General features: G+C 45.5%; 1 protein-coding gene and 1 pseudogene across 3 annotated transcripts; one reads left to right on the forward strand and one right to left on the reverse strand.

The window, feature by feature from the left end:
• The first annotated feature begins 7,335 nt into the window (after nt 1-7,335).
• Nucleotides 7,336-25,008, forward strand: PDZD9 (PDZ domain containing 9). 3 transcript variants are annotated; one of them, XM_025370124.1, is made up of 4 exons: nt 7,336-7,435; nt 12,533-12,712; nt 20,095-20,284; nt 24,208-25,008. In XM_025370124.1, the coding sequence occupies exons 1-4, from the start codon at nt 7,405-7,407 to the stop codon at nt 24,599-24,601; spliced, it is 795 nt and encodes a 264-aa protein (XP_025225909.1). In that variant the 5' UTR covers nt 7,336-7,404; the 3' UTR covers nt 24,602-25,008. The 3 variants fall into 3 exon arrangements, with proteins under 3 accessions (XP_025225909.1, XP_025225910.1, XP_025225911.1); XM_025370125.1 differs by lacking the exon at nt 12,533-12,712 and having other exon boundaries at nt 7,342-7,435; XM_025370126.1 differs by lacking the exons at nt 7,336-7,435; nt 12,533-12,712 and adding an exon at nt 13,645-13,669.
• LOC112614663 lies at nt 8,731-10,392 on the reverse strand (annotated as a pseudogene).
• Nucleotides 25,009-25,479: the final 471 nt, after the last annotated feature.

Genomic DNA, 25,479 nt, shown 5'->3' on the forward strand with positions numbered 1-25,479 from the left:
CCTCACAGACGGAACCGCCGCCCGCCCCGGAACTGCTCGGCCCGCCCGCCCCTCACCCGGAAGCGAAGCCTGGGCGCTGGCGAGGCCGGTGCCGGCTCCCCGGCAGCCGCACGCTCGCTCAGTCCTCCAGGCTCGGCCGGCCGCCCTGGGCCCCTCCCCGCACTGCCCGCTTCTGGACCCGGACCCGACCGGCCCGGCTCCGGTCCCTGCCCAGGTCCCGGTCTCTTCCGGCAAGCCACGCCACCTCTTGGCTTTCTGCCCACTAATAAGATTGTTGTCGTTGTTGATGACTGGGCACAGCCTGCGGCCGCTCCTGAGCCCCTCAGAAGCAAAACTCGAAGGAGCGTGGGGAGCCGCCCGTCTTCCAGCAGGAGGCGGGCCCCGACTCCCGCCGAGCGACTCCGGGCCCTGCGCGGTCCCTGTCACCTTGTATTCTCATTGCCCGTTCCGCGGCTGTCAGCTCACAGGATTGCCCCATTTAGAAAATAGCTCTCGACACCCCCTCTGCGTCAGGCGCTGTAGGTGCAGAGGTACTGGAGTGGACAGAGGCAAGGCGCCCGCTCTCGGGGAGCTCATGTTCTGGTGGGAAGAGACAGAAACACATTAAGAACCTGTCTGCAAAATAAAGATAATTTCAGGTGCAGATCCCTGAATTCAATGGAGGTCAGTGTGATGGGAGTCGGGGCGATACCTGCGATAAGGGAGGATGCATTTCCGCTGAGACCATCATGCTCATAAAGACCTGCACTTTGAAGACCTGGCGCAGGACCAGACAGAGGAAACAGCCAGTGCAAAGATCATTAGGGGAGGGGGGCAGAAAGAGATCAGCGCGTCCAGGGTATTGCAAAATGGCATGTGTGGCAGGAGAGTAGTATGACAAGAGGTAGGCAGAGGCCAGGTGTAGGACTTTGGGAGCCTTGGATTTTGTTCTGAGTGCAATGAGAAGGCAGTGGAGGGTGTTTGCAGGAGAATCCCATGATCTTACTTCATCTGTGAAGATCGATAGTGTAGCTTGTATGGGGGAGAGGCAAAGATGTCAACAGGGACGCCAGTTAAGCGGCCAAGTAGTCCTCGAGAGAGAAGTGTAGCTTTGGCTAGGTTGAGAGTAGTGAAGATGGAGAGGAATGGACAGATTTGGATGTTCTGTGGATAGAGAGAAGGACCTGCTGATAATGGGGAAGGAGTTGAAAGAGAATTCAAGAATAAGCTTTTGACCTGAGCAACCAGGTGTTATGATCCTGTTTACTGAGTTGTGTGTCCACCGTCTTAAGTTGGATGAATAAACAGGAAAAATAAGGCATTTGCATAATTTGTCAGCAAATTATGCTGTGATGGAGTTTTCTTTTCTTCCACAGCTCATGGGCCGAATCACCACTAACCCTGAAGTTGGATTCAGCTCTCCCTAATGGTACTCCGTGCAGCAAATGGAGATGAAACACTCATTTTCTCCTTAAATGCCATGTAGGTCGTCTCTAGAAAGACCTAGAAGAGTGACATCTGTCTCTATTTTTGGAATGCTTACATGTCCACAAAATTCAGAAGGTTTCAAATTCCACCAAATCCAACAGCCTTGCAGAAATGTGCACAGAGTTATCAGTGTCACTACATAGCTTGGAGAAGGAAGGGTTTGATTGCTGGTCTATACTGGCTTTTCTGTCCAAACATTGGTCTCTTGGGGGAAAGGATTTTTTTTGTTAATATACAATTTATTTTTCCTCTGCCACAGAAATTGACAGAAGATAATTCATATACTCCAAGGATCCAGATATAATCCTTATCACATTACTGCAATAGTCTTCAGTTTCTTTTTTCTTTTCTTCTTTTTTTTTTTAAAATAAGTTCTGAAGAAGTTTAATTAAGTCATATTCTTGGCTTCTTGTTGGGGTTTTCTATTGCCCAGTGATAGAAGAAACTGTAACTATACAGGACTAAATTCCCAGATAATATCCACTGATGTTTTCTGCTGGCCAGCTTAAAAGAATCCTAGGGCTGAATGTTAGGACAGTTTGCACCTATTCTAACTCCAGCTGAACAGAATGATGATGATTGGGTTCTTGTGTTTACAATAAATACAAGTAGCCAAGCATGGTGGTTTGCACCTATAATCCCAGCTACTCAGGAAGCTGAGGTGGGAGGATTGCTTGAGTCCAGGAGTTCAAGAGCAGCCTGGACAACACAGTGAGACCCCTGTCTCTAATAAATAAAATAAATAATACAGTTCTTCCTTTTACCCTCTACAAATGGTTCTGGGTCTAAGATTAAAGCACAAGAACAACCAGTATTGAGTTAAAAGAATTTAAAACATTTTTATCATATTAATGGCTGCACATCAGTACAGAGAATAGTTACCTATCCCATCCCTTCCTGCCATCCAGAATGGGAGATGGGATTGGCAGGGGCCAAACTGTTTACAGATTTCCCATTAATCCATGTTTTTATCCCTATATCTCTTTTCTTTCTTTCTTTTCTTTTTTTTTTAAGAGATATGGTCTATGTTGCCCAGGCTGGATTTGAACTCCTGGCCTTAAGTGATCCTCCCACCTTAGCCTCCCAAGTAGCTGGGACTACAGGCCCACACCACTGTGCCTGGCTGGTGTTTCAAAGTCCCCAGTCTCTGAGATCTACGGGACAGATCAGTTCCCTTCTCTGTATCTCAGTCTAGATTTTAGTAGAGGCAAACTCTAAGGGTTTGGGAGAGGTGATGTAGTGAAGCAGAGAGAATCCATAACTATGTTCTAGTTCCTGCCCTGCTACTTACTTGACCTTGGGAAAGCCATGTTACCTTTCTGGGCCTTTTTCCCCCATCTGGCCTAACAAGACTCCTGGACTCAGTGACAGAAGCATCCCATCCTCTCACCCACCCCTAAGGAGAGCAGCTGGGACTTTTCAGAAATGAGCCACAAGACTCCTTATGGCAGAAAGCCTTGGGGACCCAGAAGAACATAGAACGCTTCCAGGAGGGAGCTATGCCGTGCAGCCCGAAGTCATAAATAGCCATTCTGCAGCTGTTAAAGGGCCGTGAGCATGGCATGCTTTATTGTGATGGATGATAGGCCTTGGCCAGAAGAGGCTGAATCCAGATGGGACCGCATGCAAAGCTGTGGAAGGGACTGTGTGATCACTCTTCTCTTTAAGGAGTATCTTCAGCCTGACAATAAACACACTGTCTCCCTAGGGGTTAGGTTTACTACGTGGGCCAAGAGCATGGTGGATGCACCACACGTGTGTACCTGAGGTTTCTGGGGTTAGAGAAGACACAAGAAACTAAATCCAGAGTTAGCAGCTTGCACCTGGGCTCAAATCTCAGTTGGTTTCATGGATTGGTTCCCTTTGAGCTGACTCAGAAATGCGATTATTGATTAGTGTGCAGGAAGTTTATTAGAGAGCCTTTGAGAATCAAGTCCTATGGGAAAAGGGAAGCAGGGGTGGGAAGAGGGAGAAGTCAGTCTGTGCTGCAGTCATGGGAGGCTTTGGCAGACCCCCAGGGGAGCTCTGAAACTGGGATAGCTGCTCTGAGTTGGCCTGAGTTGGAGTAAAGGGGCCAAGCCTTTTCATCCCTGCACTGACCTGCCATGGAGCTTGGAGGGCAGCTCTCTTTGGACAAATACAATTCCTCAAGAGGGCTGACAGCTGAGATCTGTCAACCTACCACCCTCCCAGTAGCCGGGGAATAGTCCTTCAGTCCTGACCGAGGCAGTGTAGTGCCGCATTTGCAATAGTGCCCACACGGTGCTGTGCCTCTCATTTGCTACTTAAGTTTGGAGAGCAGCATTTTCAGGACCCTGGGGCATCTTCTCCTGTGGGAAACGTCTGGGGGAGGGTTAGTGGGAACTATAGCTCCTGCCGCTGCTACAGCTCATCTAGAGGCGTAACTAACATACCCTTCAGTCCCCTCTTCTATCCATCCTAGAAACCTCTCTCCCTCTGCCAGCACCTTAGATGATCTAGGTGGCCTACATGATGGGGTGGCCTAGACCTCCATCCCTAGAGAGCTTGAGCACCTAGTTGCTGGGCACTTCTCAGGCAGTGGTTGCTGTATTTGTCCATGTACTGTCCAAATAGGGCAAAGGAGTACTAAGAGACACCTAAATAGATCATGTAGGTGCCCAATGTTCCTCCCTGCCCCGATGTGAAGTCTCAGCCTGATTCCTTCCTGGTGATTGAATACTCTTGTCTGCTTCCTCCCCCTGGTAAACCATCTTAGAGTTTCCCTCTGCCAGAGGCTAGCTATGCTCCTCCTGTACCAGGGATGGGCTCCTCATTATTACCTGGGTATTAAGTGATCCATCCTAGCATCTACTCTTTGGAAGAAGGAATAAAGCAGGGGCCGGGCGTGGTGGCTCATGCCTGTAATCCCAGCACTTTGGGAGGCTGAGGTGGGCAGATCACCTGAGGTCAGGAGTTCGAGACCAGCCTGGTCAACATGGTGAAACCCCTGTCTGTATTAAAAATACAAAAATTAGCCAGGCATGGCAGTGGGTGCCTGTAATCCCAGCTACTCAGGAGGCTGAGGCATGAGAATTACTTGAACCTGGGAGATGGAGGTTGTAGTGTGCCGAGATCACTCCACTGTACTCCACCCTAGGCAACAGATTGAGACTGTCTCAAAAAATAAATAAATAAATAAATAAAAATAAAAATAAAAAAGGAATGAAGCAGGATAGGGCAGAGGGAAAAGTCAGGCTGCAGTGGACCACATGGAGAGCTCTGAACCTGGGATGGCCCTGCATTGACCAGTCACTAGTTGCTAGTTGATCTGGGAAGGTGAGATCTTGGGCAAGCGGTTCTTTTCAGCCAGTAGTAGTAGTGAAGGTGGGAGGTATAAGTCCTACAGCCCTGAAGGGGGATCTGGGCAGGACATTACCCATGACAGTTTGTTTCCTGCTGTTCCACCAATCAACATGACCTTGGCTCACTTGGCTTGGTGGAGTGTAGAGACCTCTGCTATAAAGACACTTTTCAGCCTGGGGTGGAGGGAAGATTAAAGGGAGGCCAGGCACTGATGTGCTCCATCACAGAACCCATCACCTGGCTGATGGGCTCTAGTCCCACAAACTCTCACCCTTCCCCTGCTGGTAGAAAGATGGAGGAAAAGGATGTATTTTATGATAGAATTAACTTGGTATCTATGTAGACCCCTGCAAGACTATTTGGAAGAGGAAAGGTGACCTGTCACAAGAAGCCACCCACAGGAGATTTGAGGTGGAGAATAGCTCTTTGTATTGGTCTCCGCGACACAGGATTTTTCTAATGAGAAATCTGCCCTGGCGCTCATGCGTGTAATCCCAGCACTTTGGGAAGCCAAGGCGGGTGGATCACCTGAGCTCAGGAGTTGGAGACCAGCCTGGCCAACATGGCAAAACCCTGTCTCTACTAAAAATACAAAAATTAGCCGGGCGTGGTGACACAGGCTTGTGGTCCCAGCTACTGTGGAGGCTGAGGTGGAAGGATTGCTTGGGCCTGGAAGGCGGAGGTTGCAGTGAGCTGAGATTTCATCACTGTACTCCAGCCTGGGTGACAGAATGAGACCCCATCTCAAAAAAAAAAAAAAAAAAGAATCTAAAAAGGAATCTGCCCTGGCTTATTGTCCGTGTAGAGCAACAGAAACAACAGGATAAGCTTGGACATAACCAGATCTCCCACGGAAATCTTTGCACAGTGCCTGACACCTAATCGGTGCTTAATGACTCTTTGTTGAAGGGATGGGGCAAGGTGCTTAGCCTCTCAGTTTCATCAGACCGGGGATAACACCAGGGCCTACCTCATTAGGTTTTCTCTTTCTTCTAGAATTTATTAATTCATTTATTCGTTTTTATTTTTGGAGACAGGATCTTGCTCCATCACCCGGACTGGAAGGTGGTGACTCGATCAGAGCTCACAGCAGCCTTGAATCCTGGGCTCAAATGATCCTCCCATCTCAGCCTCCTGAGTAGCTAGGACTACAGATGTGCACCACCACACCCAGCTAATTAAAAAAAATTTTTTTATAGAGAAAGGGTCTCGCTATGTTGCCCAGGCTGATCTCAAACTCCTAGGCTCAAGCAGTCCTCCTGCCTCAGTCTCCTGAGTACCTAGGATTACAGGTGTTAGACACCACACCTGGCCTAGAATTTATTTTTAATAATTTATATTTTCCTACAATTGTCCACTTTATCTGTTTTTTAAGTACAGGTTTCAAGAGGATAAAGCCTGTGTTTCTGTGTTTGTCTTGTTTCTGTGTTTGTCTTGCCTACTGTTGTGTCCCCAGTATCAGTAAACGACAGAACAGCTCCCTGTAAATATTTGTTGTATGAGTGAACGTGTGTGGGAGGAAGAATTATCTTGGAAAAAAGAAGGAAGCATTAATAGGGCCTCTCCTAATAGTGCCTCTTTTTTTTTTTTAGGCCACCCTGGGGCCTTTTCTTATTCAAAACATTCATGAAAAAAAGTGCAGTTCCAAAGCATTGGAGCTACTGATGTAACAATTTTTTTTTAAAATACCATTATTTGGAGCACAGCGGGGGATTCTCTGATCTTCTAGGTATTCTGTGATCTCCTGTGATCTTCTGGCTGTGATCTTCCTCTGCAGACCACCTGTCATCTTTGAGACACCCTCTTCTGTGCCTTCTCCCCCTCCCTGTTTCTTAGGTTCACCAAGAATGAATGAAGAAGCCAAGCACGGTGGCTCATGCCTGTAATCCCAGCACTTTGGGAGGCTGAGGCGGGCAGATCGCTTGAGCCCAGGAGTTCGAGACCAGCCTGAGCAACATAGTGAGACACCCCCACCCCCTCGCCCCTCTCTTAAAAAAAGAAAAAGAAAAGAAAGAATGAAGAAACCTGGCCAGGCGCGGTGGCTCAAGCCTGTAATCCCAGCACTTTGGGAGGCCGAGACGGGCGGATCACGAGGTCAGGATATCGAGACCATCCTGGCTAACACGGTGAAACCCCGTCTCTACTAAAAATACAAAAAAACTAGCCGGGTGAGGTGGCGGGCGCCTGTAGTCCCAGCTACTCGGGAGGCTGAGGCAGGAGAATAGCATAAACCTAGGAGACAGAGCTTGCAGTGAGCTGAGATCCGGCCACTGTACTCCAGCCTGGGTGACAGAGCGAGACTCTGTCTCAAAAAAAAAAAAAAAAAAAAAAAAAGAATGAAGAACCCACCATGGGTCAGGCACTGTGCTAGCCTCTGCAGAAGTTTCCATACAGTACACTGGAGTGCAATATCCACGCTACGTTTTGCAGGGTCCACGGGAAGCCTTGCGGCGACCTCACTGCCGCCCAATTTCTGGGCAGCGGCAGCGCAGCGCCCCCTGGCGGCCATCCCGAGGGCGTTGCCCGCAGGCGAGGTTCGAAACTGTTGGGATTGGGACTGATTTCAGCCTCTGCTCCGGGAGGCTCTCCAGAGCTGCCTGACCTCCCGGAGCCATGCAGAAGGCCTCCCGCAAAAACAAAAAAGGTAACTGGGGAGACGGAAGCGGGTGAAGAAGCCCTGGAGACCAAGCCTTCCTCAATTTTCCTCCTCTGTAAAAATGGCAATGGTACATTCTTGGCCTGGGAGATAACCTCTCTCCATCGTTGTTGTTATTATTATTATTATTATTATTATTATCATCATCATCATTTGAGAAGGAGCCTTGCATCATCATCATCATCATTTGAGAAGGAGCCTTGCTTTGTCCCCCAGGCTGGAGTGCAGTGGCACAATCTCGGCTCACAGGATTACAGGTGCCTGCCACCAGGCCCAGCTAATTTTTTATTTTTAGTAGAGAGAGGGTTTTGCCATGTTGGCCAGGCTGGTCTCCAACTCTTGACCTCAAGTGATCTGCCCGCCTTGGGCCATCGTTATTTTTATCAAGGTATAATTTCCATGCAGTAAGATCCCCCTCTTTAAAAGCACAGTGGTATGAGTTTTGACAAGCTATACCCACGTTGAATCACCCCCTCCATCAAGATAGGGAACAGTTTCACCACTCCCTAAAATTACTTTGCAATGCCCAGTTGCAGCCAAACCCCACCCCACTGCAGCTCCTCACACCCCCATCTGTTTTATACAGTGGGGTTTTTTTTTCCTTTTCCATGGAGAACATCATAAAAATGAAATCATATCATAAGGATCCTTTACAAAATTATACCAATGTAAATAGGGACTCTGGCCCTTTCATTTTTATTAAAAGGGCACATAAATCTCAAAATAGCATACTGGTCACTATATTTTATTTTTAGAGACAGGGTCTTCTTCTGTCGCTCAGGCTGGAGTACAGTGGTATACTCCTGGCTCACTGCAGCCTCCAACTCTTGGGCTCCAGCAATCCTCCTGCATCAGCCTCCCATAGCTGGGACTGTAGGCATGCACCATCACACTCAGATAATTTTTTTTTTTTTTTTTCTGAGACAGAGTCTCGCTCTGTGACCCAGGCTGGAGTGCAGTGGTGTGATCCTGACTTACTGCAACCACAGCCTTCCAGGCAGGTTCAAGTGATTCTTGTGCCTCAGCCTCCAGAGTAGCTGGGATTATAGGTATGAGCCATCACACCTGGCTGATTTTTGTGTTTTCAGTAGCAACGGTGTTTCACCATGCTGGCCAGGCTGATCTCGAACTCCTGACTTAAAGTGATCCACCCACCCTCGACCTCCCAAAGTGCTGGGATTACAGATGTGAGCCACTACGCCCGGCCTAAATAGAAGAGATGAGGTGTCACTACATTGCCCAGGCTCTAATCACTGTATACTTCTGCTAGCCCCCAGGTGGGCTTACCGAAGGCTGCAGATTCCTGCATTGAGCAGTTCTTGTTCTTTATGGCTTTTTTCCGAACAGCATCAGGATTTGATAATGACTCGAGGTTGGCGAAGAGGCTGAACCAGGCAGGCAGGTGCCAGGCAGCCTTAGGCTTTTTCACTGCAGGGCTGTTGTCATTTGGACTGCTTGTCCTTGGGAAGGTTGACATTGCTGTCTGACCAGCCTTGTAGCAAGACCTGTAAGTCTTTCATATTTTAATGTGGTGCTCAGGGTCTGGCTCTCCCAGGACCACAGTGCTGCCTTCTCCACCTGGTTGTCCCCAAACACAGCGGCTCACTCTTTTTTTTTTTTTTTTTTTGATATGGAGTCTCGCTCTGTTGTGCAGGCTGGAGTACAGTGGTGTGATCTTGGCTCACTGCAAGCTCCGCCCCCCGGGTTCAAGCCATTCTTCTGCCTCAGCCTCCGGAGTAGCTGGGACTACAGGCACCTGCACCACGCCCAGCTAATTTTTTTGTATTTTATTTTTTAGAAGAGACGGGTTTCACTGTGCTAGCCAGGATGGTCTCTATCTCCTGACCTCGTGATCCGCCTGCCTTGGACTCCCAAAGTGATGGGATTACAGGCTTGAGCCACCGCTCCTGGCCTCCGCTCACTCTTTTCTGAGCTCATCCTCTTCCAGGGAGGAAGCATTGAAGATCTCACTCAGCAGCAGTAGGGTCACCTTTGTCAGTACCTTCGGGTTCCAGGGTCCCTGCCACTGGGCCCAAGCGAGCACCTTCCTCAGGTTTGATGGCTAATAGTTCATCCTGAGCATGTGCTGTGTGAAGAGCCTTTGTCTAAGGCACATCTTCAGTTTTTTCCTTGTAGCAGTTTCCATCCTCTAATGAAATTAATTGACTCAGCTCCTGCACTGCCACATCTGTGCTTTCCTGCTGGGTGAGCTTCTTTGCTTCTCAACTAGTTTTTTCAGAGGGTTGTGTAAGCGCTTTAAAGTAGTGACTTCATATGGCTGATAACCTGTGAAGCTCTCATGGGTGGCTGCCATAGTGTGAGAAATCTTCTCCCCAAAATGAAGCGGAGTGGTCTGGTACGTTGCTAGCATGTGAGACAGGAGATTGCATGTATTGACTTGCTCCATGAAGATCCACATCTAACTTCACTTTGTCAGGTTTTTTTTTTTTTTTCTTTTCTTTTCTTTTTTGAGATGGAGTCTCCTTCTGTCACCCAGGCTTGTAGCTGGGATTACAGGCGCACACCAACATGCCCAGCTAATTTTTTGTTTTTGTTTTTGAGACAGAGTCTCACCCTGTCACCCAGGCTGGAGTAAAATGGTGCCATCTCAGCTCACTGCAACCTCTGCCTCCTGGGTTCAAGTGATTCTCATGCTTCAGCCTCCCAAGTAGGTGGGATTACAGGCGCGTGCCACCACGCTTGGCTAATTTTTTGTATCTGTAGTAGAGACAGGTTTCACCACGTTGGCCAGGCTGGTCTCGAACTCCTGATCTCGTGATCTGCCCGCTTCAGCCTCCCAAAGTGCTGGGATTACTGGCGTGAGCTACTGCACCCGGCACAAAGTTATTTTAATTTTGCAAGATGTACTTTGTGTTTCTTGCCTTCCTGAACTTCTGCATTTGCTTATAGAGGTCTGGATCAAACTCCTGAGACACGTCCTTCATCTGTGAATTAGGAGCCTTTTGAGCCCGGCTTCTTTTACTTAACCCTGCTGACTTTTAAAAGTGGGCTCCTGGTAGCTTACCTTATAAGCACATTGAATTTACAAGCTGAGATAGGAACCACTGGACCTTGCCCAAGATGTGACTTCTCTGTTCGTTCAGAAACCAGAGGCTCAGGTAGGGCATATCCTGCCCCCAATTGCACCCAGAACCCCAAAAGGTCTCTGAAGATGGTATCTCGTTTATATTATGCTATTTTATTTTCCCAAACAAAGAGCATCTGTGGTTTAGGGGAAAGTGAGGTTGGAGATGGGCAAGGACATTTGCTTTAGAGGAAAGGGCCAGGAACCCCTCCAGTTCCCTACAGCCAGAGGTAGGGAGCTGGGGGAGCCTTTCCCTCAGCAGTGGCCCTGAAAACACCACAGTCACATGGACTTGGCAAGCTTGTGTGTCACTTGTCCTTATGGAAAGGAGTTGTGTGTGAAATACTGGAAAAGTGTGCCGAAAACAGATCTCCCCAGGAGCTTCCTGTGTACCGAAAAGGAGTTTGCTAGCAGCTTCCTCTTGGGAAATTAACTTGTTGTTTTGAATGTCCTTTTAGTCCCTGAAATTTTTCTTGTGAAATTTGGTTCTGTAGAAAACATATTTCAACCCCTCCCATTACCCCTGGTCTCCAAGGCCTTCGGATTTTCCTCCCACATGCTTTTTGGATTCATCTACTGCTCATTTCTGCTGTTACTGCCATGACATGCACCATGACCCTTTCATTTTCATTTCATTTCATCTCATCTAACCATGTCCAGCTTAATTCACTTCTGAGCTTTTTCACTAAGGAAGTCTGAGAAGCAGCCTCTGTCTGCTTGGTCCTCGCTCCTCCTGCCTCCCCATCCTTTGACAGGGCCAGTTCCTTCCTTTCTCAGACCTTAACACAAAGTGCTCCTGATCCACCTTTCTTTGCCTAAATATTTCCTATTTGTCCTTATGGCCTTAATTCAAATTTTAGCCCTGCTGGAAGCCTGACCTGCCATCCTCAGATGAGACTTTGGCCCTCTGTTACTCATTCTCAGAGCCTCCATCCATTTCTTTTATAACATGAGTTACAGTTTGTTATCCAACATATATTTACATGACTGATTGATATCTGTCACCTCCACTAGGCAGTAAACTTCATGAGGACAAGAAACACATGTGGGCCAGGCATGGTGGCTCACACCTGTAATGCCAGCACTTTGGGAGGCTGAGGTGGGAGGATTGCTTGAGGCCAGGAATTCAAGACTAGCCTGGCCAATATAGTGAGACCCTGTCTCTACAAAAACAATAAAAATTAGCCGTGTATAGTAGTGTATGCCAGTAGTCCCAGCTACTTAGGAGGTTGAGGTGGGAGGAGCCCTTGAACCCAGGAGATCGAGGCTGCAGTGAACCGTGATCATGCCACTGCACTCCAGCCTGGGCAATAGAGTGAGACCTTGTCTGTTAAAACCAAAAAACCCGGCCGGGCGCGGTGGCTCAAGCCTGTAATCCCAGCACTTTGGGAGGCCGAGACGGGCGGATCATGAGGTCAGGAGATCGAGACCATCTTGGCTAACACAGTGAAACCCCGTCTCTACTAAAAAATACAAAAAACTAGCCGGGCGAGGTGGCGGGCGCCTGTAGTCCCAGCTACTCGGGAGGCTGAGGCAGGAGAATGGCACAAACCCGGGAGGCGGAGCTTGCAGTGAGCTGAGATCCGGCCACTGCACTCCAGCCCGGGCGACAGCGCGAGACTCCGTCTCAAAAAAAAAAAAAAAAAAAAAAAAAAAAAAAAACAAACCAAAAAACCCAACATATCTGTTTTGCTCACCATGGTAAACCCAGGGCCTAGCACACTGTCTGTATCAATAAATATTTGTTAAGTGAATAGATAATACTAACTAATATTAAGTACTCATAATATGCCAGACTCTGCAGAAGCCCTTTAATGCTCCCATTTAATTTTCAGAAGAGCTCTCCAAGGTGAACACCTTTTACCCTCATTTTACCAACAAGGAATCTGAGGAATAGGGATGAAATAACTGTCCCAGGGATCTGGCTTCAGAACCCTAGTGGGTATGGCCATGCTTCTGTCTTGGTGAAGGACTGAAATAAGTTCCCCTCTTTTGGTTAGAAAGAGGAGTCAGCATCAAGGTCAAAACATCTGTACACAACTTGAGCAAAACACAGCAGACCAAACTCACTGTGGGCAGGCTGGGATTAGGCCTCATCATCATCCAGCATGGACCCTACCTCCAGATCACCCACCTCATCAGGAAGGGGGCTGCAGCCAACGACGGGAAACTTCAGCCAGGTGACTGCCCTTTCACCATGCTTCCCAACCACCCATCCTGCCCATCTGCCTGAAGGGAGGCTCAGGTCACCGGTTTCAGTGTAACTATAAGGATATGATGGGCATGCTGGCTCACGCCTGTAATCCCAGCACTTTAGGAGGCTGAGGTGGGTGGATCCTGAGGTCCGGAGTTCGAGACCGGCCTGGAAAAGATGGTGAAACCCTATCTCTATTAAAAATACAAAAATTAGCTGGGCATGGTGGCACACGCCTGTAATCCCAGCTACTTGAGAGGCTGAGGTAGGAGAATCACTTGTACCTGGGAAGCAGAGGTTGCAGCGAGCTGAGATCGCGCCACTGCACTCCAGCCTGCGTGACAGAGACTCTGTCTCAAAAATAAATAAATAAAAATAAATACATAAATAAATAAATACAAATACAAAAATTAGCTGGGCCTGGTGGCGGGTGCCTGTAGTCCCAGCTACTCAGGAGGCTGAGGCAGGAGAATCTCTTGAACCCGGAAGGCGGAGGTTACAGTGAGCTGAGATTGCACCGTTGTACTCCAGCCTGGGTGACAGAGTGAGACTCTGTCTCAAAAAAAAAAAAAAAAAAAAAAGATATGACAACATTAGTTGAGAACTTTCTATGGGCCAGCCAATGGCTATCACTTATATAACTATCACTGTTGGGCATATTAATTCATTTAATTCTGGCCAGGTACAGTGGCTCACACCTGTAATTCCAGCACTTTGGGAAGCCAAGGTGAGAGGATCAGGTGAGGCTAGGAGTTCAAGGCCAGCCTGAGCAACATAGTGAGACGCTGTCTCTATTAGTCCGTTCTTGCACAGCTATAAAGTAAAACCTGAAACTGGGTAATTTGTAAGAAAAGAGGTTTAACTGGCTCATGGTTCTGCAGGAAGCACAGCTGGGGAGGCCTCAGGAAACTTACAATCATGGCAGAAGGTGAAGAGGAAGGAGGTACGTCTTACATGGTTGGAGCAGGAGGAAGAGAGAGCAGGGGGAGGTGCTACATGCATTTCAACAACCAGATCTCGTGAGAACTCACTCGCTATCACGAGAACAGCAAGAGGGAAATCTGCCCCCGTGATCCAACCGCCTCCCCACAGGTCCCTCCTCCAACACCCAGGACTACAGTTCAATATGAGATTTGGGCGGGGACACAAATCCAAACCATATCACCATTTCTACAACAAAACAAAAGTAGCCCGGCATGATGCGTGCCTGTAATCCTAGCTACTCGGGAAGCTGAGGTGGGAGGATCACTTAAGCGCAGGAAGCCGAGGCTGCAGTGAGCTATGATTGTGCCACTGCACGCCAACCTGGGTAACAGAGTGAGACCCTATCTCTAAAAAAATAAGAAAATTAAATTTACTTAATGAGGGTGAGATTGAGCTCCTTGTCCAATTCACCTGTTTCTCCTACGTGGGGATCCAGGGACCATAGCTCCAGAGCTATGGCTCTCAGCATAAAGATATTTTCTTTTGTAGGCAGTATTAAGCATTGCTAACACTTAGCTGCATGATCTCATTTCACTCTCAGAATCCCTAAGCTAGATTCTGCATGAAACCACCTTGCAGACAAGGAATCAGGTATTTAGTAACTCTCCCATGGTCACTCCGAGGAGCTGGGATTTTAACCTTCTCTGTCAGACTCCAGAGCCTAAGGGCTTTACCAATACTGCCCTGCTGGTGTCTTTGGGTGAATTTTCTATGCTGTTCAAGAGGTGTTTTCTCAGTACCTGGCCTGGGCCTAGTGCTGTGCCCAGCAGCTGGGGAAGCAGAATGGGCTGGCGCAGTCGTGAGAAGGAAAAAACATATTGTGTTAGCTGTCCTGATTCAGGCCCAGGGTCTGACACTTTTTAGTTCTGTGACCCTGGGCAAAGCCACTTAACCTTTCAGGCCTCAGTCACCTCATCTTTGAATTGGGATAATCCTGTGTTTGTCAGAGGTTGCTAAGATTTGATGAAATAATGCGTGTTTGTTTGATAGATGGGGGTATCATTCTGTCACCCATGCTGGAGTGCAGTGGCTTGATCATGGCTCATTGTGGCCTTAAACTCCTTGGCTCAAGTGATCCTCCTGCTTCAGCCTCCTGAGTAGCTGGGACTCAGGCGTGTACCACCATGCCCAGCTAATTTTATTTTTTATTTTTTGTAGACATGGGCAGTGGAGGCGGTAGGTGGGTGGTGTCTCATTATGTTGTCCAGGCTGGTCTCAAACTCCTGGCCTCAAGGAATCCTCCCATGTGGCCTCTAAAAGTGCTGGGATTACAGGTATGAGCCATTGAGCCCAGCCTGATGAAATAATTTTTATGAAAGTGCTTTTAAAACTGAAGTGCTATAGAAATATTGGAAATAATCTCTTAGGCTGTTCTTGCAGATTCTCTAGACTTTTGCCTGTGTGTGTTTTAATAAAAAATGATGGCTGTATGGGGGTCCCAGTGGATTAAGCCACTGGTTTTCAACCCTGGTTACCTGTTAGAATCATCTGGGAAGTTTTTAAAACCAAGATGCCTGGTTTTTGATTCAATCGTTCTTGGACTGGGACAGGGAAGTTTATGTTTTAAAAGCTCCTCAGGTGGTTCTATTTGCAGCTAAGGGTTCCAAGCAATGGATTAAAGAAGAAAGCAGATATATAATGGTTTTATGAAACAGTTGGCTGTACCTTAAAATATAAAGCATTTTCCCCACTCATCACTACTTGGTGGTGGAGAACAAACGGCGACCGGTGGTGAGTTCTGGACTTACCAGAACAAAAGAACTCCAGGACAGGTCCCATGGAGTTTTCTGCTTTTCCTCAGCTTCTTCAAGGTCAGGTGACAGATGCTGGGTGATGATCCGGGTGCATACTCCAGGGTGCTAGAGTTTGACAGGAGTATGCTTTTAGGTGGGCAACAGAGAATCTCATGGCAGGGCTATAGTTAGTGGGCTCTTTGAGGTTAGAAGCAGTCTTGAATTTCATCTTTTAAGTCCAGGACTCACCTACTCTGTTAGTGCATTCTCACACTGCTGTAAAGATACTGCCTGAGACTGGATAATTTATACATGAAGGAGGTTTAATTGACTCACAGTTCCGTATGGCTGGGGAGGCCTCAGGAAACTTACCATCATGGTGGAGGAGGAATCAGTCATTTTCTTCACAAGGCGGCAGGAGAGAGTGTGAGTATGTGAAGGAGGAGCTGTCAAACACTCATTCAACCATCAGATCTCATGAGAACTCACTATCATGAGAACAGCATGGGGGAAACCGCCCCCATGATCCAATCACCTCCCTCCCTCCACACATGGGGATTACAGGTCCCTCCCTCAAAATGTGGGGATTACAACTGGCAATGACATTTGGATGGGGACACAGAACCAAACCATATCATTCTGCCCCTCCATCTGCAAGCTGAAGAGCAGGGAAGCCAATAGTGGCTCAGTGCGAGTCCCAAAACCTCAAAAGTTGGGAAGCTGACAGTGTAGCCTCCAGTCTGTGGCTGAAGGCCTGAGAGCCCCTGGCAAACCACTGGTGTAAGTCCAAGTGTCCAAAAGCCAAATAACTTGGAGTCTGATGTTCGAGGGCAGGAAGCATCCAGCACAGGAGAAAGATGAAGGCTGGAAGACTCAGCAAGTCTGCTCATTCTACCTTTTTCCACCTGCTTTTTCTAGCCACGCTGGTAGCTGATTGGATGGTCCCCACCCAGATTGAGGGTCGGGTCTGCCTCTCCAAGTCCATTGACTCAAATGTTAATCTTTTCTGGCAACACCTTCACAGACACACCCAGAAATAATACTTTGCATCCTTTGATCTAATCAAGTTGACAATATTAACCGTCACACCTAAAGTAGTGGCTCATTTGTTATGTCTTTGCTTAAATAAATAAATAAATAATAAATGAATATTTGTCCCAGGCATTGTGGGAGATATTTCACCATCTATTATCTTTTTTTTACTCCAATTTTTAATTTTATTTGTATAAGAGACATGGTCTCACTGTCACACAGGCTGGAGTGCAGGAGTGCAGTAGTGCAATCATAGCTTACTACAGCCTTGAACCTCTGGGCTCAAGCAATCCTCCTGTCTCAGTCTCCCAAAGTGCTGGGATTACAGGCATGAGCCATCTCACCTGGCCCCACGTGTTATCTAATTTAAAGTTTGCAACACTTCTGAAATGTAGATAATGAAAATATATTACAAAGAGACGAAATAACTTGTTCATCTTAGGTACACAACTGAGTCTGTGTTCAGAGTTGGGATTTGAACCCATGTCTGCCTAGAAAGCCCATACCTTTCTAGCCAATTGCCTACAACTAGAAATGAGATTTGAATACAGAGTAAGTCCAGAGCCCCAAATCTCTTTGACAAGCCTGCCAGTTCTCCTCAGCATCAGTCTAGGCTTTAAAGTCTGTAACTCAGTGGTTTTAGACAATGATGATGAGATTTTGGGAGATGATAATTGTAGAAACATGCTATTTCTTTGACCCCATTTTCTCTCAGCCCCATTATGTTTTATCTATGTGCTGACATCTCTCTCCTTTGGTGTTTCAGGATAGGGTTTCACCTTGATTTCCTAATTTATTTTGTGTTAGTTTATTCTGGCTAAACTTTAAGTTCCTTTTGGCCAGTATGGCCTTAACAGCTTCTGATATTCTAAGTCTTAAGAAATTAATGTAGGCTGGGTGCGGTAGCACACACCTGGAATCTCAGCACTCCAAATTGTTGGAGCTCAGGAGTTCGAGACCAGCCAGGGCAACATGACAAAACCCCATTTCAATAAAAAATACAAAAACTAGCCCAACATGGTGGGCATATGCGCTTGTAGTCCCAGCTCCTCCAGGAGCTGAGGCAGGAGGGTTGCTTGAGCCCTGGAGGTCAAGGCTGCAGTGAGCTGTATTTGCATCCCCGCACTCCAGCCTGGGTGACAAAGTGAGACCCTGTCTCAAGAAAAAAAAAAAAAAGAAAAGAAATTAATGTAGCTTCTACTGTAAATACAAGTCATAGACTGGCTACTGCCTAAGCATTTCCTGAAGACTTAGTGTGTGCAGACACCCAGCTAGGCACTGGGGATGTAGTGGTGAACCACACAGACATGGTCCCTAGCCATGAGGAACTTAAGGAACTTCCAGCCTAGTTGGGAGAGATGAAAAAATAAAACATTTTCAGTAGTGGCTTGGCTGATGCAAAGTTGATTTAATGTAGGTAATCGAGACAAAGTTTATATAATGTCATCCTATAGCCCATTAAAACAGAAAAAAAATGTGTAATGAGGTTGGTGTTCATAAATACCAAATTGGTGTTTCTGTATGAAGGGCAATGTTAATATCTGTTGCTAGAGTAATCACATTCACATGCTGACATGCTTGGTTTACAGCCAGAACGGTCAGGAAATTAAGCTGTTTATCTTCTGCCCTCTTGATAAAAGTCACCCTTTTACAACATAATTAAGCAGAATGCCAAGCCATAGCTTTCAGCTATAAACACTGCTTTTAACATTAGGTAAGTAAGCTCATCTGGGGAGTTTTTTTTTTTTTTGCCATTGTAATTAACCTCAGTAGGATGAGCATCTGTTTCATATTGCTCAAGCTGCAGGTAGCCTTGTTTCATTCTGAAGTGAGCTTCAGATACATGGTTGATTGTATTACCCCCAGCTACTGCTTAAGACCAAAGGAGAAGGTTTTTCTCCACCCTTCTAAGTATTCATTTTCTTGAATTCTGGGAAATTTGTTTCTGATAGGATCTAGAGCTATGGACATTTGTACTTGGCATCCTTGGAGGCTTCTTTTGGGATCAGTGTAATTCCTGATTGAAGCCCAGTGCATGCATCAGAGAAGGCACTTCTTCTTGACCCTTTTCTTCTCTGAGGTTAGGCTTCAGCTGTCTTAGAATGAGGTTGACTGAGGGTCCCCAGCAGGTCAGTACTAATAAGATCTGAAGACTTAAGATTTTGCCCAACGTGAGTTGGTCCTTAAAAAGCAAATCCTTTGTATTCCTTTCTGAAGTCTTGCTGAATGCCGTTGTAGCAGTCAGAGTTCCTCATTGCAAAAAACAGAAAACACTTCTGTTAATGCACTGAATTTGGGATACTGAGTCTGATAGAATCGCCCAAAAGGCTGGAGAAGCAGGCTTGGAAAATGGCGAGAACCAAGAGTTGTGTGTAACTACCTCTGGCAACTAGAAGCTCCTGTCACTCTTCTGCGTCTCCTCCTCCAGGTTCAGTGACCCAGGTGGGAGTGTCAAGTGACTGGATCTCACTCACAGGTCCATGACCTACCTGCTGGAGGTGGGAACATGGGGGAGGTTGGAGCAAGTGAATAATTGGTCTTTTTAGCTTCTTTCAATTTGGGGGTTTCGGGGGTTAGTGCTCAAGATGTAGTCCTCTTCCCACCTGCTGGGGACTCAGAAGCTGCATGGTTGACCATCTTGTTTCTTTCCCTGTCCTGCATTGCCCTAAGGTAGGGAAACCTAGCTGTCAAATCCCTTTAAACCAACATACTCACTGTATACACACCTTACAGTTAATTAAAGCATGCCTAATTGCCCAGTGTTTTATACAGAATTATTTGCTCAATACTGCACAAGGGTAGAGAATTAAAATGAAAGGCTTTATGTTTAATGTGGTCTATTAACTGTAGAGGGCACTGGAAATTGCCAGGCAGGTATAATAGAAAGTAGGTCCTTTATTCATCACTTAGTGTAAATGGTTTTTTCTTTCCTAGTAATAGCCATTCATTTTATTTGAAACTAATCTATTTTTAGAATCCTAAAGGCTGGTTCCGATTATAAAATGTTTTTTAGCCTCTGTCACACTGAGAACTTCAGAAATGTCTCAGAAACATCATATAATGTCTACCATTATACTGCTATTAAGAAACATCTTGCATATACTCTTCATTATGCAAAGGACATTCATATCATGGAAATGAATATCTTTATTAAATAAAGGCTAGGCTGGGCGAGGTGGCTCACGCCTGTCATCCCAGCAGTTTGGGAGGCCGAGGTGGACAGATCACCTGAGGTCAAGAGTTTGAGACCAGCCTGGCCAACATGGTGAAACCCCATCTCTACTTAAAAAAAAAAAAAAAAAAAAAAAAAATTAGCCAGGCATGGTGGCACGTGCCCATAATCCTAGCTACCTGGGAGGCTGAGGCAGGAGAATCACTTGAACTTGGGAGGCGGAGCTTGCAGTGAGCCGAGATCACACCACTACATTCCAGCTTGGGCAACAGTGAGACTTCATCTCAAAAAAAAAAAAAAAAAAAAAAAAGGCTGAAGCCTGGTTTTGGTTCAAAAAGAATCAACAGTATGAACACATAAAATGAAATACCTCACAATAAAGCCAGAAATCAATATGGTCCCTTTAAACCCCTAGTTTTACTGATATATAATTTTTTCCCTCTTCAGGTGATGTTCTGATTAGTGTTGGCTATGCCAATGTGTTAGGATATACTCTTCGAGAATTTTTACAGCTTTTGCAACATATCACCGTTGGAACAGTGCTACAAATCAAGGTTTACAGAGATTTTATTAACATTCCTGAAGAATGGCTAGAAATATATGATTTAATCCCGGAGGCCAAATTCCCAGTAACAAGGTAAATAGTTAATTTTAGGAACTCTTTGTTATAATACAGAATCCCAGGGCCTGTGAGGCACAGATGGTTTAATGTGACAATTATCAAATAAGGATAATGACAGGAGGACTGGTGACACTGTCAGAGTAATTTCCTGGGTTTCTGGTATTAGATCTGTAGGATCTAATATGAGAAAGCATGATAAAGTCAACTTGGAGTTAAAAAACAAGTCATCAGTTGGGAATTTTGTCCCTGTGCCTACCTGCATGGTGCCTCTCCTTCCCGAGTCAGCCCTTAAAATGCTTCTTGTGGGCCGGGTGTTGTGGCTCATGCTTGTAATCCCAACACTTTGGGAGGCAGGCGGATCACGAGGTCAGGAGATCGAGACCATCCTGGCCAACATGGTGAAACCCCTTCTCTACTAAAATTACAAAAATTAGCTGCATGTGGTGGCGAACACCTGTAATTCCAGCTATTCAGGAGGCTAAGGCAGGAGAATCGCTTGAACCTGGGAGTTGGAAGTTGCAGCGAGCCGAGATCGTGCCACTGCACTCCAGCCTAGAGACACAGCAAGACTCTGTCTAAAAAAAAAAAAAAAGGCTTTTTGCAAATCCTATTTTCTTTTGCATATTCAATTTTTTTCTCTCCGGGTCCTTCCCAGTAACATCTAAGCCTTTTTAAACTTCTCTCATCTTGGCAAATCCTATCTTCAGTCCACTCTCCTCTCTCTCTCTAGCCACTGGGGTCTCTTGCATCCCCTCCCAACTTGCTAAAAGCTGTATTAGACACCTGTTTCCTCGAGAGACGCCACTTCTCAGACACTCCTCAACCCACTTCAGTCTAGGCTTTGCTTTCATCCCTCGGCTGAGTCCTTTTCCCAGGGCCACCCATAGCCTTCACACTTCTGATCCCACTACATTCTTCTGTCTTTATCTTGCTTGGTTTCTGAGCAGCCCTAGACACTTAACACTTTCCACCCACTCTCTTCTTGAAATAGCACTTCCCAGGCTTCTGTAACACCACACTCCCCTGATTTTCCTATTTTCCTATTACCTCTGGCCATTTCCTCTTGGTGTCCTTTCTCCTGGCCAATTTCATTGATGCCTATGGTTTCTCTGACTATCCACATGCTAATTACTTTCAAATTGTATTATCACCAAACTGTATTATTTTTTTTTTCTTGGTTTTGCTCTTGTCACCCAGGTTGGAGTGCAGTGGAGTGATCCGGGCTCACTGCAACCTCTGCCTCCCAGGTTCAAGTGATTCTCCTGCCTCAGCCTCCAGGGTAGCTGGGATTACAGGTGCACGCCACTACACCCAGCTAATTTTTGTATTTTTAGTAGAGATGAAGTTTTACCATGTTGGCCAAGCTGGTTTCATACTCCTGACCTCAGGTGATCTGCCTGCCTCGGTCTCCCTAAGTGCTGGGATTAGAGGCATGAGCAACCAAGTCTGGCCAGAATGATCTTTTTGTAATGCAAATCTGATCCTGGCATGTTCCTGCAAAAAATCTCAAGACTTTTTGTTCTTTGGATAAATGTCAAAATCCTCACATTGGCCTATAATACTCTACGGGGTTCAGCTGGCCTCTGCATACCATTCCAACTTCAACTCATACTGCTTTCCCCATCCTTCTCTATCCCACTTTAGCTTCCAGCTCCCTGCCTTTTGTTGCTCTTTGCCTCAGGGTCTTTGCACTTGCTCTTCTCTGTCTGCAACATGCTCGTAACTTTGCTCTTCAGTAGTCACCCTTGAAGGCTCCAGTGTACCTTCTCCAAGGGGTCTTCCTAGAAACAGGTCCATCTGACATATGCCTTCACAGCTCGCTCCTTCACATTTATCCCAATTTTAATGAAATAATCTGTGTAATCAGTTGTTCACTGTGTTTCCCTGGGAGAATGTGAACTCCATGAAGGCAGGGACTGAGTCTGTCTTGTTTTGCTAAAATTGCCCTAGGACTTTCATGTGGTCAATGGTTCATTTGTTTTTAATTTTTAATTTTAAAAGTCTTATTTTTGAGACAGGGTCTCACTCTGTCCCTCAGGCTGTAGTGTAGTAGCATGATCACAACTCACAATCAAATCCTACTCAGCGACTCCTACACTGGAGGGCACCACTCTAAAAGCATGGGCTCATCTTTTAGATGACAACATAACAACTACGTTCTAAGCATTTTCATTACATGGAGGAGTTTTGAGATCCAGAATATTAAATTCTAAGGATGGCAGACTGACCATTCAAAAGCAAAGAAAAGATAGAACAGCACAACTCAAGTATGAGGCGAAAACCCGCGAACTTAAATAACAATACCAAGCACCTGCTGACTCCCTTTCTTAATTAGGCAAAGTACTCATATCTACGGCATTTTAGTAACTTAGGTGTAATGGGGCAGGGAAAGAAGGGAAAGGAAAAAGCTGCTTTCACAAAGCTGGTATAACCTTTTCCAGGAGAAAATGGCACCGGGTATACACACTGGAGAAAATTCTCCATTTACCGCTCTGGGTAGGCTGAATGGTCTAAAAGTTTGTTTCCAGCCAATCCTGACCTCTGCAGGGTTGTGGCTTTATTACCTAATGATAATTTACCTGTCCTTTTTGGTTACCTAACCATCAGAGTTGCCAAGGATTCACCCTGCAGTCTGGAAAAAAAAAAGTTATTAATACTTGGATTTTTAAAAAAAATTCATGTGCTGTTCAGGAAGACCTAAGTGTGTCTGAAGGCAAATTAGACAAAGAAAATCAGTATAAGACTAGTGGCTCTTAGTAAAAATTACTCATTATCAACTGTTTATTACTGGAAGAGATAAACTTTAGGAAAAGCCATTCAAATTCTTGGAAGCAAATACAACAGGCAGATCGCCAAGGTTATTAGTGATAACAACAGAAGTCTTAACAGGTTGGCAGGGAAGAAACCTATTTCCTTTTAGCAGGGCAGAATGTACCAGAGATTTGTAATCACAAAGATTTGGTTCTGCTGGGCAACAGCACCAGGATGAGGGAAAGCAGGTGACAGAGCACTCATTCTGGAAAGTTAAAGCAAGCACAGGTACTGTAGGCATTAGGAAAGTTCAGAGACCTGAAGGTACTAGCAGGCAAGCACCACCTAGTTTCAACAATCAAGAAAGCCAATAACTGGAGAAAGTTAAAAACAACAACAAAAACCTGGCTGGGCACAGTGGCTCATGCCTGTAATCCTAGCACTTTGGAGGCCAAGGTAAGGATTCTTTGAGGCCAGCAGTTTGAGACAGGGATGGGCAACATAGGGAGATCCTGTTTTTACCAAACCAAACCAAACAAAACAAAACAAAAAAAATTAAAAATTAGCCAGGTGTGGCAGCATACAGCATACACACCTGTAGTCTCAGCTCCTTGGGAAACAGGCCAGAGGGTCACTTAAGTCCAGGAGTTCAAGGTTGCAGTGAGCTGATTGTGCCACTGCACTGCAGCAAGGATGACAGAGCAAGACCCTCTCGAAAAAAAAGACTCGAAGACTTACTAATGACTAGGATGTTGAAGATCCTTAAGGCCCACTATTTCCTGACTTCCTGACTCCTCTGGAAATCAGTAATATTGTGTTCCTGCCACGTGAGCCACAAGAACAGAGTTCTCAGGAGATGGTCAGGTTGAACCTGTCACTTTAGCTGCACTGAAATTAACCTACCCTTTAACGCCTCCTAATATTCTGATCAGTCGTCTAGTATAAGTCTGTGCAAAACTTTTTAAGGTATGGTAAAGTAATTTAAGGCAGAATTTGATTTCCATTTAGAAATGGAAAAAGATTTAAAGATAATTTTTAAAAGGGAAACATTTCAATGACACAGAAAGGTAGTGCTAAAGCTAAATTGTATCCTCTATGAGTCAAAGCAAGTTATAAGGCATCTTGTTAGGGGACCATCAATGTTGAGACATGAAGAATCTATTTTATTCACTATTCTTTCATTTCAGCACACCAAAGAAAATGGAGCTGGCAAAAGATGAATCTTTCACAAGCAGTGATGATAATGAAAATGTAGATTTAGATAGAAGACTTCAATATTATAGATATCCGTGGTCAACTGCGCATCACCCTGCAAGGAGACCAATATCCATCTCCAGAGACTGGCATGGATATAATAAGAAGAACCATACTATTAGTGTAGGAAAAGACATTGATTGTGACGTGATGATTCACAGAGACGATAAGAAAGAAGTGAAGGCGCCTTCTCCATACTGGATAATGGTGAAGCAAGACAATGAAACCTCTTCCTCCTCTACTTCCTCCACCTCAGATGCATTTTGGCTGGAAGATTGTGCCCAAGTTGAAGAGGGTAAAGCCCAACCGGTATCAAAGGTTGGTTAGCAAATCTGTGGTCATATGAGCATTTATCTTGCAGACACCCAAGTTTTGTGCCTCACCAGGCACAAGTCTGCTATACTTACCAAGGACTGTCTGTAGACTCACCAATTCTCTTCTCTTATGACTGCATTATTAAGCCTTTAGAGATGTTCTTCAATAGGATTATCTAAATACTTCCCTGGGTTCTTGCAGGCCTTGCAAATCTTATTTTCAGAATAAGACCCTTCTTTCTGAGAAGAATTTCTTTTCTTTTCTTTTAGAAAATGCAGTAGAGAAACCCAATATCAGACTGTCTGAACATAGTAGAGAATGTCACTTTATGTAAACACCACACTTTTCTTTAAATATTTAGTTTCTCTCTTTTTTTTGGTAAACTTCAAGTACTATAATTAAAATAACTAAGAGACATATTCCTTGGCTAGTTATTCACATTAGAATTCTTTGTTTTTCCCTTTTCAGCCCTTCTTTTACTGTAAATGTTGAATTGAGAGTTAATTACTTGGAAGAGACAGGATAGTAACAGATAAGGGAGAGACAGCAGATGAGCGAAAAACAAAACTCTGTCAGTGAAGATAACTCAGACATAAAAAATGAATTAATGGGAATATAGGATATGATTGATAGGAAATTTATGTTTTTCGGAAATAATTTTATTGCAAAAAAGGCAAAACAGGGGTAAAAACCAGACCATTTAGCTGTTGATACCCAAAATGACGAATTTTGAACTTGCTTTCATCTGAAAAGCCACCAATAGTAACCTGGCACTATTTATACTGATAGCCACTTAGCCTTAATTTTAATAGTTTCTAATGCTTCTATGCTCAATAATTATATTCCTGTCTCCTTTAAAGCATCTAAAACAAAAATATCAGCACATAATA

This window comes from Theropithecus gelada, chromosome 20 (assembly GCF_003255815.1).
Source record: "Theropithecus gelada isolate Dixy chromosome 20, Tgel_1.0, whole genome shotgun sequence".
Classification (NCBI taxonomy): Eukaryota; Metazoa; Chordata; class Mammalia; order Primates; family Cercopithecidae; genus Theropithecus; species Theropithecus gelada.

Coding starts and splice junctions, on each gene's coding strand:
- PDZD9 (XM_025370124.1), top strand. CDS start 7,405: ATGCAGAAGGCCTCCCGCAAAAACAAAAAAG. Junction 7,436..12,532: donor CTCCCGCAAAAACAAAAAAG/GTAACTGGGGAG, acceptor TCTTTTGGTTAG/AAAGAGGAGTCAGCATCAAG. Junction 12,713..20,094: donor CGACGGGAAACTTCAGCCAG/GTGACTGCCCTT, acceptor TTCCCTCTTCAG/GTGATGTTCTGATTAGTGTT.